The 13,122-nt window shown below is 41.2% G+C and overlaps 1 protein-coding gene across 8 annotated transcripts in view; it reads right to left on the bottom strand.

Moving 5' to 3' along the window:
* MXRA7 (matrix remodeling associated 7) overlaps positions 1 to 13,122 on the bottom strand; it is a 96,870-nt gene that overhangs the window by 34,810 nt on the left and 48,938 nt on the right. For 2 of the 8 annotated variants that reach the window (XM_078385995.1, XM_072990476.2), the window contains exon 4: positions 6,666 to 6,746. The exons of the other annotated variants lie outside the window; for them this stretch is intronic. In XM_078385995.1, the coding sequence (XP_078242121.1) occupies positions 6,713 to 6,746 (34 nt within the window). In that variant the 3' untranslated portion in view covers positions 6,666 to 6,712. The remainder of the gene's footprint in view (positions 1 to 6,665; positions 6,747 to 13,122) is intronic. 8 annotated transcript variants of the gene reach the window in all.

The following is a 13,122-nucleotide window of genomic DNA, read 5'->3' as shown; positions in this document are numbered from 1 at the left end:
ATTTCTGCCTCCACTGAGAATGTGGGCAAGAAAGCTTCTCTTGTTTTCACAATCTAAGCCAACTAGCCTTGTGGTCAGGCAGTCACCAGCATAGCTGCTCCATAGCTAAGCAACTCTAAACCCTCATCAACAGATTTTGATTTCTTCAGAAAGATGCATATTTATATACAGGAAAAGGATGCTCATTACAACACATGCTTGTTGGGCTAAAGACATTTTAGTGCAGGAGATTCAAAATACATTTGCTTTCCTGTCTTCCTTTGACATGACATGCACCTTTCTAGAGAACTCACAATCTTCCTAGTACAAAGCCTGTTTAAGTATACTGATATTTTACCTGAAACATCAGGAATTGTATAGGATAATGTCTTGCAATACAGATGACTAATCAGATGTCATTCTTCTTTGTAAGAGCACAGCTCTAAACAGTGTGGAAACGTTGATACAGATATAATTAAAACTCTTTGCCATTATTGGATTATGCGTATAGTCCCTTGATGACTGCTTATTTCCCCATTTCCCCCCAAGTATTATCCTGCAACTCCTTATTCCTAATCCTTACTGTTCACTCGTAGAGAAGAAAGAAGGACACATATCAAAGCTTGCAATTTAGCAGATGGAGGATGACAGGCTGTATGTGGAAGGATCAACACAAAGCAGAACATGAGGACATGGTATGAATGATTGCCAGGTATGGCATACATGAACAACAAAGACTAGGGTAAGGAACAAGGCTGAGCAGAAATGATAAAGAATCAAGATCTCAAAGCAGCATTCCCTTATCCTTTTATCCTCTCTTGGACTTTGCACTGTATTTGCAACGGAGAGTTCAACCCACTGGCCCAGGGATACAACCATTCTCCCTGCTATGCCTCCTGCTCTCCAAATGATTTCACAGTATGTTTAAAGAAACTTTTGCATGGATGAAAGAAACCCTGAGTCAGTTTTTTTTTTTTTTTTTTTTTTTGGTGCTGACTGGGTTTAACAAATACACCGCAAGTAGGATAAACAAGCAATGGGATAGTGGATTATGGTTTGTAGGGTCAAAGCTCCAGAACTTTTTTTTTTTTTACCAGCCGGGCTGATTCTGTCATCTGTTTCCCTCCTTAGGCTTCCTTGTTTGTTTACATAGGTCCTCTCTGTTACTGAGGCTGGGCATGGATTTTCCTAATAACAGTATTTTGTTTCCAATTTCCTTTCTGCTACTGCTAAAATTATTTTGAAATGCCTTTGTCATGAGTGGGTACTTTAACACCTTTTAATTTTTTTAAAAATCCTGCTCCTGAAAACTGCTATATAAGGGCTGTCAATGTGCATTAACGCAGCTGCAGGCATTTTTGTGGCTGCTTGGGAGCTTGGCTTTAGGGGCTGCCATGATGGGTTGACTATGCTTGACGACTACTTCACAAGAATTAGACGAAAGACTTCTGTTGATGTTTGCTCTGCATTTGGATAGAACAAACTTAACCAACCAAAGCCTTACACAATCATGGAGAGACATTAGACTCAGGATGTCCAAGGACTGCTTCCAAAAATAACTTGTTTTTAAAATACTGAGCAGTAAGCTATTTTGCAGTTACTTTCCAAAACATACTCATACATTGCTAGTTGTCAGTCAAGAGTGCCTGCTGTTTCCAAGAACATGCTTGGGATTCTGTCCCAATACATGCTGCTGATTTTTTCCACCAAGGCATTCTGGGTAGAAGCAGCAGATTATGGCTGCAAGGAAGCCAAATTATGGCTGCAGGGAATTACTGCTGCTTGAAAAGTTTGGTATATAATATGTGTTGGAGGTTTTTACTTTTTAATTTCATCTGCTTTCCTTGTTTTCTTCAAAAGCACCATGGGCCAGTAAGTGTCTGGAAGGTGATTTTTTTAAAAAAAATCAAGATACATGGGAGATCTATTTAGTTTTTTCCTGTCAGTGAAATGCCACTACTGAAATACATAATAACCAAACCCAATGGATGGTTCTGGTCTGATGTAAAACATGCTGCTAGGGCAAAAAGCAAGAAGGCATCATGACTGATGCCTGCCATTCTGTGTACAAAAGCAAACTGGATTGGTTGTTGAATATTTCTTCAAGATTGGCAATAAGACAACACCTTCCAACACACATGAAAGCACCCTAATTAAGACACCATGCAGTACATAGACCTCTTCTTCAACCCCTTGCTGTCATCCACCAGTATCTGCTGCTTGAGACATCTGACCCTTCATTATGTCTGATGCTAGGCCTGGTCCTTGCTGTAAACCTTCTTATGTTGACTAGCAGCATGAACAGCATGAAAACGCGAGCTGTACAGAAATGGATCCCTGTGCTGTTTATGTGCCTGTGATAACACCATAGTAGTTTCTCCATCCTTGAGTACTCTTATCATGCTGCAGAAGATGAAAAGCAAAAAAGGAACAGAAACTTACCATCCTCTTTTATCCCAAAGAAGTACCATGCTGGACAGGAAAGCAAAGCTGCTGATAAAGAAGTGGGAGGAGAAGGAGATTGCAAGCAGCAAGAGGGCAGCAGACAACAACAGTATAGGATGGTCCCTTTCCCAAGGCTACACACATAAGGAGTCAGCAAGCATAAATCATGGAGGAGCAAGCAGAGGGGGAGCATGCACTGGAGAGCAGAGCAGGCAGATGCCGGAAGGGCATTTGCTCAGATGTAACGCCGCCCCTTGGAAGGCCTAACTCTGTTGTTGGAAGGGGAAGCTGGCAAAATAGCTATCTGATATAGTTAATCCTCTGACTCCTCTTTTTGTCTTAGGCCTATTAGGAGGACCTAATGTCATGGTAATAGTTGGTAATGTCCTCTGCAATGGTGTAACATTGCAACTGGAAAAAGACAATATTGTCTTTAAACAAGAGAAGCAACCTCTGGCCCCTCTTGCTATGGTCTATTCAACTAGCAAGAGCTTATGATCCACTCAAACTTAAGTGACAAGTGAGAGTATTAACAGTTCTTTCCATCATATGAGATTTGAGTTTCAGATTGTAGTACCCAAATTTAACTGTACGCTTTTTTCACTTAACAGCAGGTGAAGGACAGGTTAAATAGGAGAGTTTAAAGTGTAAGCACTACGCTTCCTCTTCTTTTGGAAGAAGAAAATTCAGTGCCAAACTAACTATGCAAATTTCTAGGTCCATCATGTGCATACACCACAAAATGGGAAAGGTAAACAAACTCTAGATTTTATCACCTTGCACTTTAGATCTAGTTTTAGAGAATCACAAACAGGCAAAACAAAGCACCTGTTTGGCTCTCCCCTCACCAAGTCTGATTCCTTACTAAGGTTTAGGAATGAATCAAGTGCTAAAGATTCCTCAAAACAACTGACAGTTTCATCTGCACGGAACTTCAGGAAGAAACTGCAGGCAGTGGACTGAGCAAATCGGTGTGTCTTGCTCCTTGTTTAGAGTAGCTATTCTCACCAGTCTGTATTGGTTTTCCAACATTCTCACTTCCTCTGTCATCCTTGGAATTATAGTTTCCACAGGAGCTGAGAGTTCTGTGCAGGGTACCTGCCTTCAAACTATAATTTCAAGAGCCATCTGGGAAGAGAGACTTAATCTGGAGTCAATTTAAATCTAGTGAGCATATGACCACATAATGTACACAAAGCAAAGGGGGTTTGCAGCTGGGATTACCAACCAGCACTCAAGGTAGAAAGACTTGCCTAACGCCTACAGAGGGCGCCCCAAAACCAGGGATCTTATATTGATTTTAAACAGATAATGCATCATAAAAAACTTGAAAGGAGCACATCCAGAATCAGATCCTTTTATGAATTCTTGAAGCCTTCAGAATCAAATGCCAAGCCAAATTCTACAGAAATAGACAGAATAATCCACAAATCAGTTACAGAGGCTTCCTCATATCCCTGCTCCTGAAACGTATGACATATTTTAGATATCCAGACTGGTGTGCAGAGTTGGGGGAAGAAAAGCTAAATGTTTAATGCTTAATGCAGATCCCACTGAAGTCAGGTGGAGGAACCTGCCAGCAATGTACTTACTGTAGGACTGGAATTGAGTGTTGCTTCCCTTGTGAAGTCAAAGGAACTAACATGAAGTGCATGTTTGTCATTCCAAATGGCCTGTGGACTGCTGTTAAAGATACTTCAGTGCTACAGAAGAGCCTTGTGGATTTCACTGGCGTATTTGCAACCTGACAGCGCCAGCATTCATAGACAACTGCTGAGGCCCACACCCTACTCTCAGTCTGACCCCCCAGCTCTTCCTACTGGTTATCTCTGCCTCCTCATTAGCCCTTTCTTTATGAGGTGCAAAAGGATCAGGAGAAGGAATTGCCACCTCCTCCTCAGATCTTGTTTCTTTGGGGAAATGGAGTCACTGGCAACAGGGCAAGGAAGGAGAAGGCGAGTAAGCATATGGAGGAGCTTCCAGTAAAAGCATCTTCTTCACTCCCCCCCCCCAATACAGACAAATCTGGAACTAGTACTGAGCCATGATGTGGCTTTTCTTTATCAATATCTTCAGGTGGAAGTAAATTAAGGTGACAAAAGCTGTGATAAACTGATCACAAAGGGCTTGTCCATGTGATACACCTGGAATTTTGCCTAGGTACCCCTTACTATTTCTGTTTTAGGTGGGAGCTTTAGCTATTGTTGATTCTGCATCATAACTTGCACTTTGCCTTCCATTCTTCTCCTTCTTGAACTATGTCTTTCTTCCCTGCTTCACTCTCCATTTGTTCTGTAATCTGGTGAGCTTTTTAAAGCTCGAACTGATCTCCTGACTTACGTACCTTGGCTGCATAATCACAAGCCGTAGTCGTCTTCTACCTTCCGGCTTTGTTGTTCTTACGTATTTCTTTGGCACCCTGACTTGGAGCAGATCTGAAAAATATCCCCTGCTTACCCTTCCTATAAGATGCCCCATGGAGTGCTGAATGAATTTTTTTTTTTCTGTTCTGAAGATAAAAATCTTGTGTGATCAGAAAGTGGATGTGTCCATGATATCTCATGCTTTATGTCCCTGTTGGCCACAATTAGTGTGGGCAGATTTTGCAATGGCTTCTGTCCCTGTCTCTTGTATGGCACTCTGAGCTGGAGCAATTAGCAGTTGATAAACATTAGTTCCATCGGAGCCTGACAAAGTTGGCCACCGACCATGCTGGCTTGGAAATTTGGGAGTTGTAGACCAAAACAAAAACAAAGCAGAAAATGCAAACCAAAGCCAACAGAAAAAGCTTTGAGCGCCATAATATGAAGAGCATCACCTGCCAATATCAAGCCTATATTAGAGGCACATTAGCAAGCCAGGTTACTTTTTTTTTGGCCAGGTGTCAACCCATGATGGTGTAGTGATTAAAAGACTATGCTGTGATCAAGGCTCACCTCTGCTATGAGTTAGTCTAGTTGTGTCCTTAGATAAATCATACCCTTAGGCCCACTCCACATCAAAACCAGAGAAGAATTATACTGACCAACCTTAATGAGCTGTTGTAAGGATCCTGAGATAATGTATGCGAAGTGCTTCTGAAGCTTTGGACAGTGCAGTTTAAACGCTTATTAATAATACCTTTCCAGATCAGTTTTCTTTTCTCTAGAATTAAAATCTCTGGAACTTCTGGGCAGCTGGTTCTTTTTAACAATGTCTCCCTTTCTCAGGTTTATATGTCAACACAAACTTTTTAATATTACAGATTGTATGTGTCAGCCAAAATGTAAGTTTTCTATTTAAATAACAGAGCAATTAGGGCCAAATAAAATGCTAGGGATGGTAGCCAGCATATTCTGCACTGCAAATATACTGTATTTTTAATGTTAAAAGACTGAGGGATGAAATTCTGCCCAAAGGTAATTGCGTTCCAAAGCCCACAGATTTAATAGGGAGAGCTTCATTTACAATATAGGTTCGGTTTGACTGTGCTGTTGGGTCTCCCAACAACAGCTAAAGAGCATGACTGAAGAGTTGCATTTCAGTGCAATCTAGAGACAGGGCCTTTGGGAAGCCACCGTCTCCTAGCATTCTACAGATTTTTTAAAAAAAATTCTTATTAGCCCTGTTATATATTAGTAGTGTAGGTGGCCTGGGGAGGTATCTCCCCCTCCTGCTAAGTCCATGACCCATTACTGAGTAGCAGTAACCCCCTTTTGCTGAATTTAATTGGGACAGTTACTCCAAGCACAAATGGGACCAATGTTTACAGTCAGAAACTCAATCCTTCATGCCAAAATGGAAAGAAATGCTACCCAGCTCACAGAGATGCAGTTCATTGGACTAAAAATTGCTGGTATTCCAATTTGGGAGACCATTTTCACTATTCTTAATGGGAAAAAATATGTGGCTTTGAAGAGTTGACGGATGGATCCTAAGAGAGGAGGTGCCAAACTCCAGGGGCAATGACTGATTCTTGCTATGGAGGAGAAAATAAACCAGAGAGCAGATGTTAAAAGCCAGCACAGGTTCCATTAGGAAAAGGCCAGCATCCCCTGTTTCATTACATTGATTTGTGGTGTTCGTGGTAAATGAGATGGGGCACAGAGGAGAAGAAGGCTAATTAATTAGTCATGAAAGGGGAGGAGGGAAGGTGGGAAGTGCAGGGTAAGGAGGAGAACATGGTCAAATTTAGTCTCAGATCACATTAGCAGAAGTTATATAAGTGGTACCACTAATTCTAAGAAGCATTGTCTCCTTACCAAAAAGATTTGCAAGAATGTTTGTGGCCGAGGACCTAAGGTACTTGCTACAGGGATGTGAGGTCAGAGGTCAGCTCAATCCTGTAATATAAATGCAGCAAACCTTGGTCACATCAAAATAGCAGCATTGTCAGGCAGTGCCTGACAAGAAGGAGGGAGGGGGAGGAGAGAAAGCAGGTGTTTGCACGCGCAAAGAATTGGGAATCAAGGGTTAGGATAGTGGATGGCATGGCTCCCCTCAGCTGATCCAGTGTAGCTCCTTACCTTCGGGCAGCCCTGCCCCAACAAACCAGCTAGAAAGATGGATGGTTTGGAGAAGCCTGAAATGAAAAATTGCTGATGCCACTACCAGCAATCAGAGGTCAGAGGGGAAAGAAGGAAAAGAAACAAAACCACAGCTTGGAGAAAACAAACACATACACAGAAAATATGGCACATTGACAAGAAACAGAGAATCCGTTAGAAGAAATGCAACAATCTGCCAGTGCCAATTAGTGCAAGAAGCTGGGGAACATTTGCAAATGCGAAGAGCTCTGCACAAAGACAGCAAGCGCCAAGTATTCCAGATGGATTCTAGAATGTGATACACGGCAAATCAGGACGCACACTGCCATTGTTAACACTGACCTTGCAGACCAAAACAGGAAGGTGTACCAACGTGCACAACTGTCCCTTGTGAAAAAGCCACCCTCTGGAATTTATGGTCAAAGGAACGTGATCGCCACTGAACACCTCCGTAATGGGGGTTAGGCAATTTCTCAAATGACTAATTCTTGTATTTGTTCTCTTACTCCCCCCCCCCCCAAACCAAGCATCTATACCTGGCTTGAAGAAGCTATGACTGTCCAGATGTTGTTGGACAATACTTCCCATCAGCCAGCCTGGGTAACTGTTTGGAATGATAAATCTAGTTGTTCAGCAACATCTAGAGAACTACATATTCCATGCCCCTGCTCTGCACTATGAATGAACTTTCCAAAATGGGTCTGTGCACAACATGCAGGCCCTAAAACCTAGGAGGCATGCTAGGCTTCTATTTAGCTCTCAGAAGGTCGTGATTTGTCTCATTGGGGTGTGCCATTTGGATTGTTTTGACTTCACCTCCTAGAAGTCTCGATTCCTGGAGTTCCACCTGGCAGACCCACATTTACAGAAATCTAAACATGACCTACCTGGAGAAAGGCCTAGTTAGAAGGCTTCATGGCCTAGCTTCCTGTTTAAAAAGGAAGCTGCTTCAGTGCTTGTTGGGCGATCTGTCATACACAGAAGGTTTATCGTATGTTGCTATAAGACAGCGGTCTGTATATTTCCCAAAAGATGAGCCATGTTAGTCTATTACCGGAGGAGCAACAAAGAGCCCTGTGGCATCTTAAAGACTAACCAATGTATGGTAGTGTGTGAGCTTTCATGGACTGCAGCTCATTTTGTCATTTGCAGAGAGTATTTTCCAGATTGTAAGGTCTGTATACATTACCCAAAGTTGAGGGTGGGAATGTAGACAGTGAAGTTGGAGGGGGTAAAATTAAATGCGGAAAGATCTGGGAGCATCCTTAATAATGGTCATTGAGAAAACTACATAAACTTACCAAAAAGGACACTAAATAACTCAAGCATCACAATATACTACATATGTCCAAACCTCTGTTGACAGGTTAGTGCTTTCTAATTTAATTCTAACTCAGCAGTCTCCTGTTCTAATCTCTTTAACATTACCCCCTTCCTTTTTTTTTGGCCCCCAGTGGCCATTCTGAGGTCAGTGGCAGGGTATCCTGGAGAGCTTGAAGCACTCTCCACTGTTTCTTCCTTTCTTTTTTAATATGACCAGTTCTGATATCATATTTAATGTGCATTTAGTCTTTTGCATGCATTACTCTTTGTTCTATCTATATAAAAATAGAAATGCATTGCTAGCAGAAAATGGCACATATCAATGGAAAGAGAGGCATATAAATGAATCCCTGAAGTTTTGCAGGTGACACTGCAATAATGTTGCCAGAATAGATGAGGGAAGAAGGTTGGGTTTGCTGCAGGGCCTAGTCTCTGCTTTTGCAATACTTACAAGCATCTGACGAAATGGGCTACAGTCCACAAATGATCATGTGGTCATCAATGTGTTAGTTTTTAAGGTTTCTTTAAGGTTAACGATTCTTTATTGTTTATATACTGTACTGTGCATGGCTCAGTACAGTACATGGCTAATTCTTCTAGTAAAGTGTTTCCCAATGTGGGGGTTGTGACCCCCAAGGAGGTCACAAAATATTTTCTGGGGGGTTGTGGGTCATCTTATATATGTTGTAGCCCTCGTTATATAATTTCTTCCTTGACTTTTCGGAACTGGATACTGTATGAAAGTTAGCCAGTATGTGTACATATGAAAAGCAGGCCCTTTGGTGGAGAAAGAAGCCTCTACCTGTCTTTTTATGCAAATGTGGCAGGGGATTGCATATTACTTGGCTTGAAAAAGGTTTGGAATCACTGTTCTAGCGTTTAGCTAGTTTCCCAGATAATAGTCCTAACTATCAATATTATTCCTATCTAATTTTATAAGGATCTTCCAAGAAGTGACTTTGGAGTCACGATACACAGCAAAAACATGTCCATACTTTTCAGCACAAAGTATGTGTGTGTGTGTGTGGGGGGGCAATCCTGTTAGGCCAACAGGAAGCAAGATTTTGCACGAGTCAGCAGGGCAATGCAACAGCCACCTAAAGAGCCCTGTTAAGCTGCTGATGCATCAGTTAAAAGCTAGCTAGCACTTGCAGAACCTTGTGTTGGTAAGAATTAGAAAAATACTAGCATGCTAGATCCCCATGGGTGCATAAAAAATTACCAGTTGAAAAAAGGAAGCAAATTATGTTCTGGCAAGTAAACATATCAAATTCCCTGGGAACTGTTGAGGAATGCGTTTGCTGCATTAATGATATTCAGAAGTGCAACAAACTAACTTGCAGTCTTTGTATTTAGGCATGTCATGAATTGAAAAAATATGGGTTGCCCTTCAAAATAGGTTTTTGAAGCTTTTCACAGAGTTCCTTCTAATGAAATTTAGGACTGAGATGCAAGACTATCACAAAACTTATATTGTATTAATTTAGCTACTGAGTGATTGATCTCAGCAAATAATCCAAGCTCCTATGTTTGCTTGTCTGCTTTGAGAGTCAGATTGCTAATTGTGTAAAACTAAAGACAATTTACCAGACCATTTAATGAATATTGGCTCCCCTGTTAAAGAAGTTTGAATAAGGCAATCATTTCTCAGAGTGAAAAAAGGACAGACGAGATGCCCTCCGTGCTCTTGCAGCTCAATCCATCAATCTAACAGTTAATGCTTACATCTACCTCACTCAGCTATTGAGTATTTAAACACTAGCCATGTTTAAATGAATTTTATGAAAACACCCCTCACACACACACACACACACACACACACACTTTTAAGCACATGCCAGTAAACATACAACATTGCAGGGATGTTGGCAAGTCTTTGGGTCCAAGTCCCAAACCTGCCTTTGGTACCAAGTCTAGAGTCCCAGGCACCAAGTCTGAGTTCCTATTAGAAAGGACGTGTTTTTCCCCAGGAAAAAAGGAGGGATGGGGGGGGGGAGGGTTTCCAAGTCACAAGGTGAGTCACTGAAAAAGCGTCTGAGTTGACTCCAAGTCGAGGCACCAGTGCGACTGAAGTCCAACTTGACATTAAATCTCGTGACTTGAGCCCCCATCCCTGCAACATTGTCTATTGTTTGTATGTGCATACATGAATCTTTTAAAATAAATTTGCACATTAATATTCAGCTCTCTTGAGTTTTTGCCATCACCACATACTCACCAGTGTCATGAGGCATCATGTGACTGCCAACCAGCTCATTAGTTGGTAGTCAGGTATTCATTTATGTTGCTTGTTCAATTATACCACTTCTATCAGTTATTGGAATAGGATTGATGCAGGCACTTAAGAGGACTGGGGTCATATCGTTAATACTAAGCTGTGTAGGTGGACATTTTGGAGTACTGTACGTTACTTATCATAGCATAGTGTTGCATGGATGAGAAAACTTCACCTGACACAATTCTCTCTGCTGCACACTTATTCAGCATAGAGGAACCCTGTCTTCTATCTAATCTGGTCCCTTGGGTTGGCTTAGTGGGTGTCGTTAAACGGTGCGCTCGTTAAGCGAGGCACCACTGTACAATGATTTGCTTGTAAGTGGGTTCAGATTACTCTATTACATTATTTCATTGCACCTTTACTTGCAAAATTCAGAGAGGGTTTTGGCCACTGGCTAGCTAACATCATTAGAAATGTAAATTTCAATCCTAGAATTGGCTTCCTTCCTCTCTCATTACATTTATTTTCGCAGCCACACAGATATATATTTTTAATCACAGAAGAATTCTGAGCTGATCTCTGTCAGAAGAAATAACAAATATTCTAATAGTTGAATAATAGAGTCTGCAGTCCTTGTTATTGGAACAGAGGTTAAAGTGCAATTGCGTTAGGATTAATTAATTAAAATGTTATGCTTTAAAGACAGCCTCAGGATTTAAGGAGTTACTGATTAAATATTAAAACCATAGTTAGTCAGATCACTGAAGAATCTGACCTCAGGTCTCTATTAACAAGCACCTCTATATAGCTCTGACGATACAGACCTCACAGAAAGGGAAGTACGGCAGACATTGTTGATTACATCATCAAGCAGCAATGCATGAGGAACCACGAAGCCATTAGCAAGAGAACCAAGTCACTTGAAGATATTCCATTATTTTTTTAAAAATTAGTTTATTTGTTGGAAACTTTTAAATCAAATTACTTGTATTAAATATACAAGTAATTTGATATAAACTGTACCCCAAGAAGGCTTTATGAGATATGCCACCACTGAGGTCCACCAAGTGGAAGTGACAGCTGTACTCCTCAACACAAGTTCCACTATATTCGGTAGCATTTACTTCTGAGTAACCATAGTTAGACTCGTGCAATACCTCTTTTAGGACCAGGAGGATATCTTTAAGTAGTTTTCTTAGGCCATGTTTTTGGACTCGACATTTCATAGCATTTTGGAAGATAAGGGCATAAACCTCAAAGACCTTTTGTGATCTTTGTACTTTGGGATGTAGGGTAGGTTTACCATGGCAGACATAGGGCAACAGAAGGTTGCAGTCTTTCTTTAATTTAGGACAGAGGAAACGTTCATGCTTTTGAATTTCTCCGCAAAACTACCACAGTCCCTCACTTTTGGCCTTGTTGGAAATGTAAGGAATGAGAAGAGTTGTAGGCCAAGAGATATGGAATGGGAAAAGTTCCCTATCCATGCTTAAACTGGTTGGTAATGGTGGTCCTTCATATATTTGACTCTCATTGTCCCTTATCATTGGCCATGGTAGTTAGACATGATAGAAGCGGTAAAGTAAAAACATTTGGAGCATCAAAGATTCTGCATCCCTGATTTAATTGGAAAAATGTTTTGCCAGTGTTTTGTAAACCAACCATACTTCAATAAGCCTGGCAAAATTCCTCAATGGCAACAAAACTATATTATGGTGTATCATCATTCCCAGGAGTACTATAGGTAATAAACAAATAAAAGATCTCTGACATTAATCAGGAACCCCTGGATGACAAAAAGACTAATATGCCACTGGAAGACCACAGCATGGAAGCCCAGAAATGAATTTAGGCTAAATCTGCATGGAAGTCCTTTCTAAAAAGCAATATTAAGTCTTATTATTTTAAGAAGTGCTAGGCGTTTCCTGTTTCGGCAGCCTCTTCATCCTTACATGAAATGAGAGGGTGGAGCCATCAGCTGCCAAGAAGCCCATTTCTAGGACAATGGGTCATGTCTCATGATGGGAATACTTCAGTGGTGCCCCACTTAACGATTACCCTGCTTGATGACGAATCCGCTTCGCGATTATGTTTTTGTGATCGCTATTGCGATTGCAAAGCGATGTTTTAATGGGGAAGATCTGCTTTACGACAATCGGTTCCCTGCTTCAGGAACCGAATTTCACATTACAATGATCAAAACAGCTGATGGTCAGGTTTTCAAAATGGCCGCCGGCTGTTCAAAATGGCTCCCCGCTGTGTTCAGGATGGATTTTTCGCTGCACAGGCATCGGAAAATGGCCGCCCTATGGAGGATCTTTGGTGGATGCTGAGGTATTTTGCCCATTGGTACACATTGAACCAGTTTTCAGTGCATTTCAATGAGCTTTTTCATTTCGCTTGACGAGGATTTCACTGGAATGAATTATCCTCGTCAAGCGAGGCACCACTGTAGAAGGATCTTACCTACTATTTAATCCCTAGGTCTGCAGCTAATACAAAGACACTTTACACTTTATTATTCTTAAGGACAGAATACAATGCATGAGCCAAATAATTGATGGTTGTAGGTTGCAATGAACAGAAAATAAGTGAGGATTAGAAAAGTTACTTTTGGGACTATGAATCCTA

This window comes from Pogona vitticeps, chromosome 2 (genome assembly GCF_051106095.1).
Source record: "Pogona vitticeps strain Pit_001003342236 chromosome 2, PviZW2.1, whole genome shotgun sequence".
Taxonomy (NCBI): domain Eukaryota; kingdom Metazoa; phylum Chordata; class Lepidosauria; order Squamata; family Agamidae; genus Pogona; species Pogona vitticeps.
Note: the sequence above shows the minus strand (reverse complement) of the source record. Positions and strands in the feature narration are given on the sequence as shown.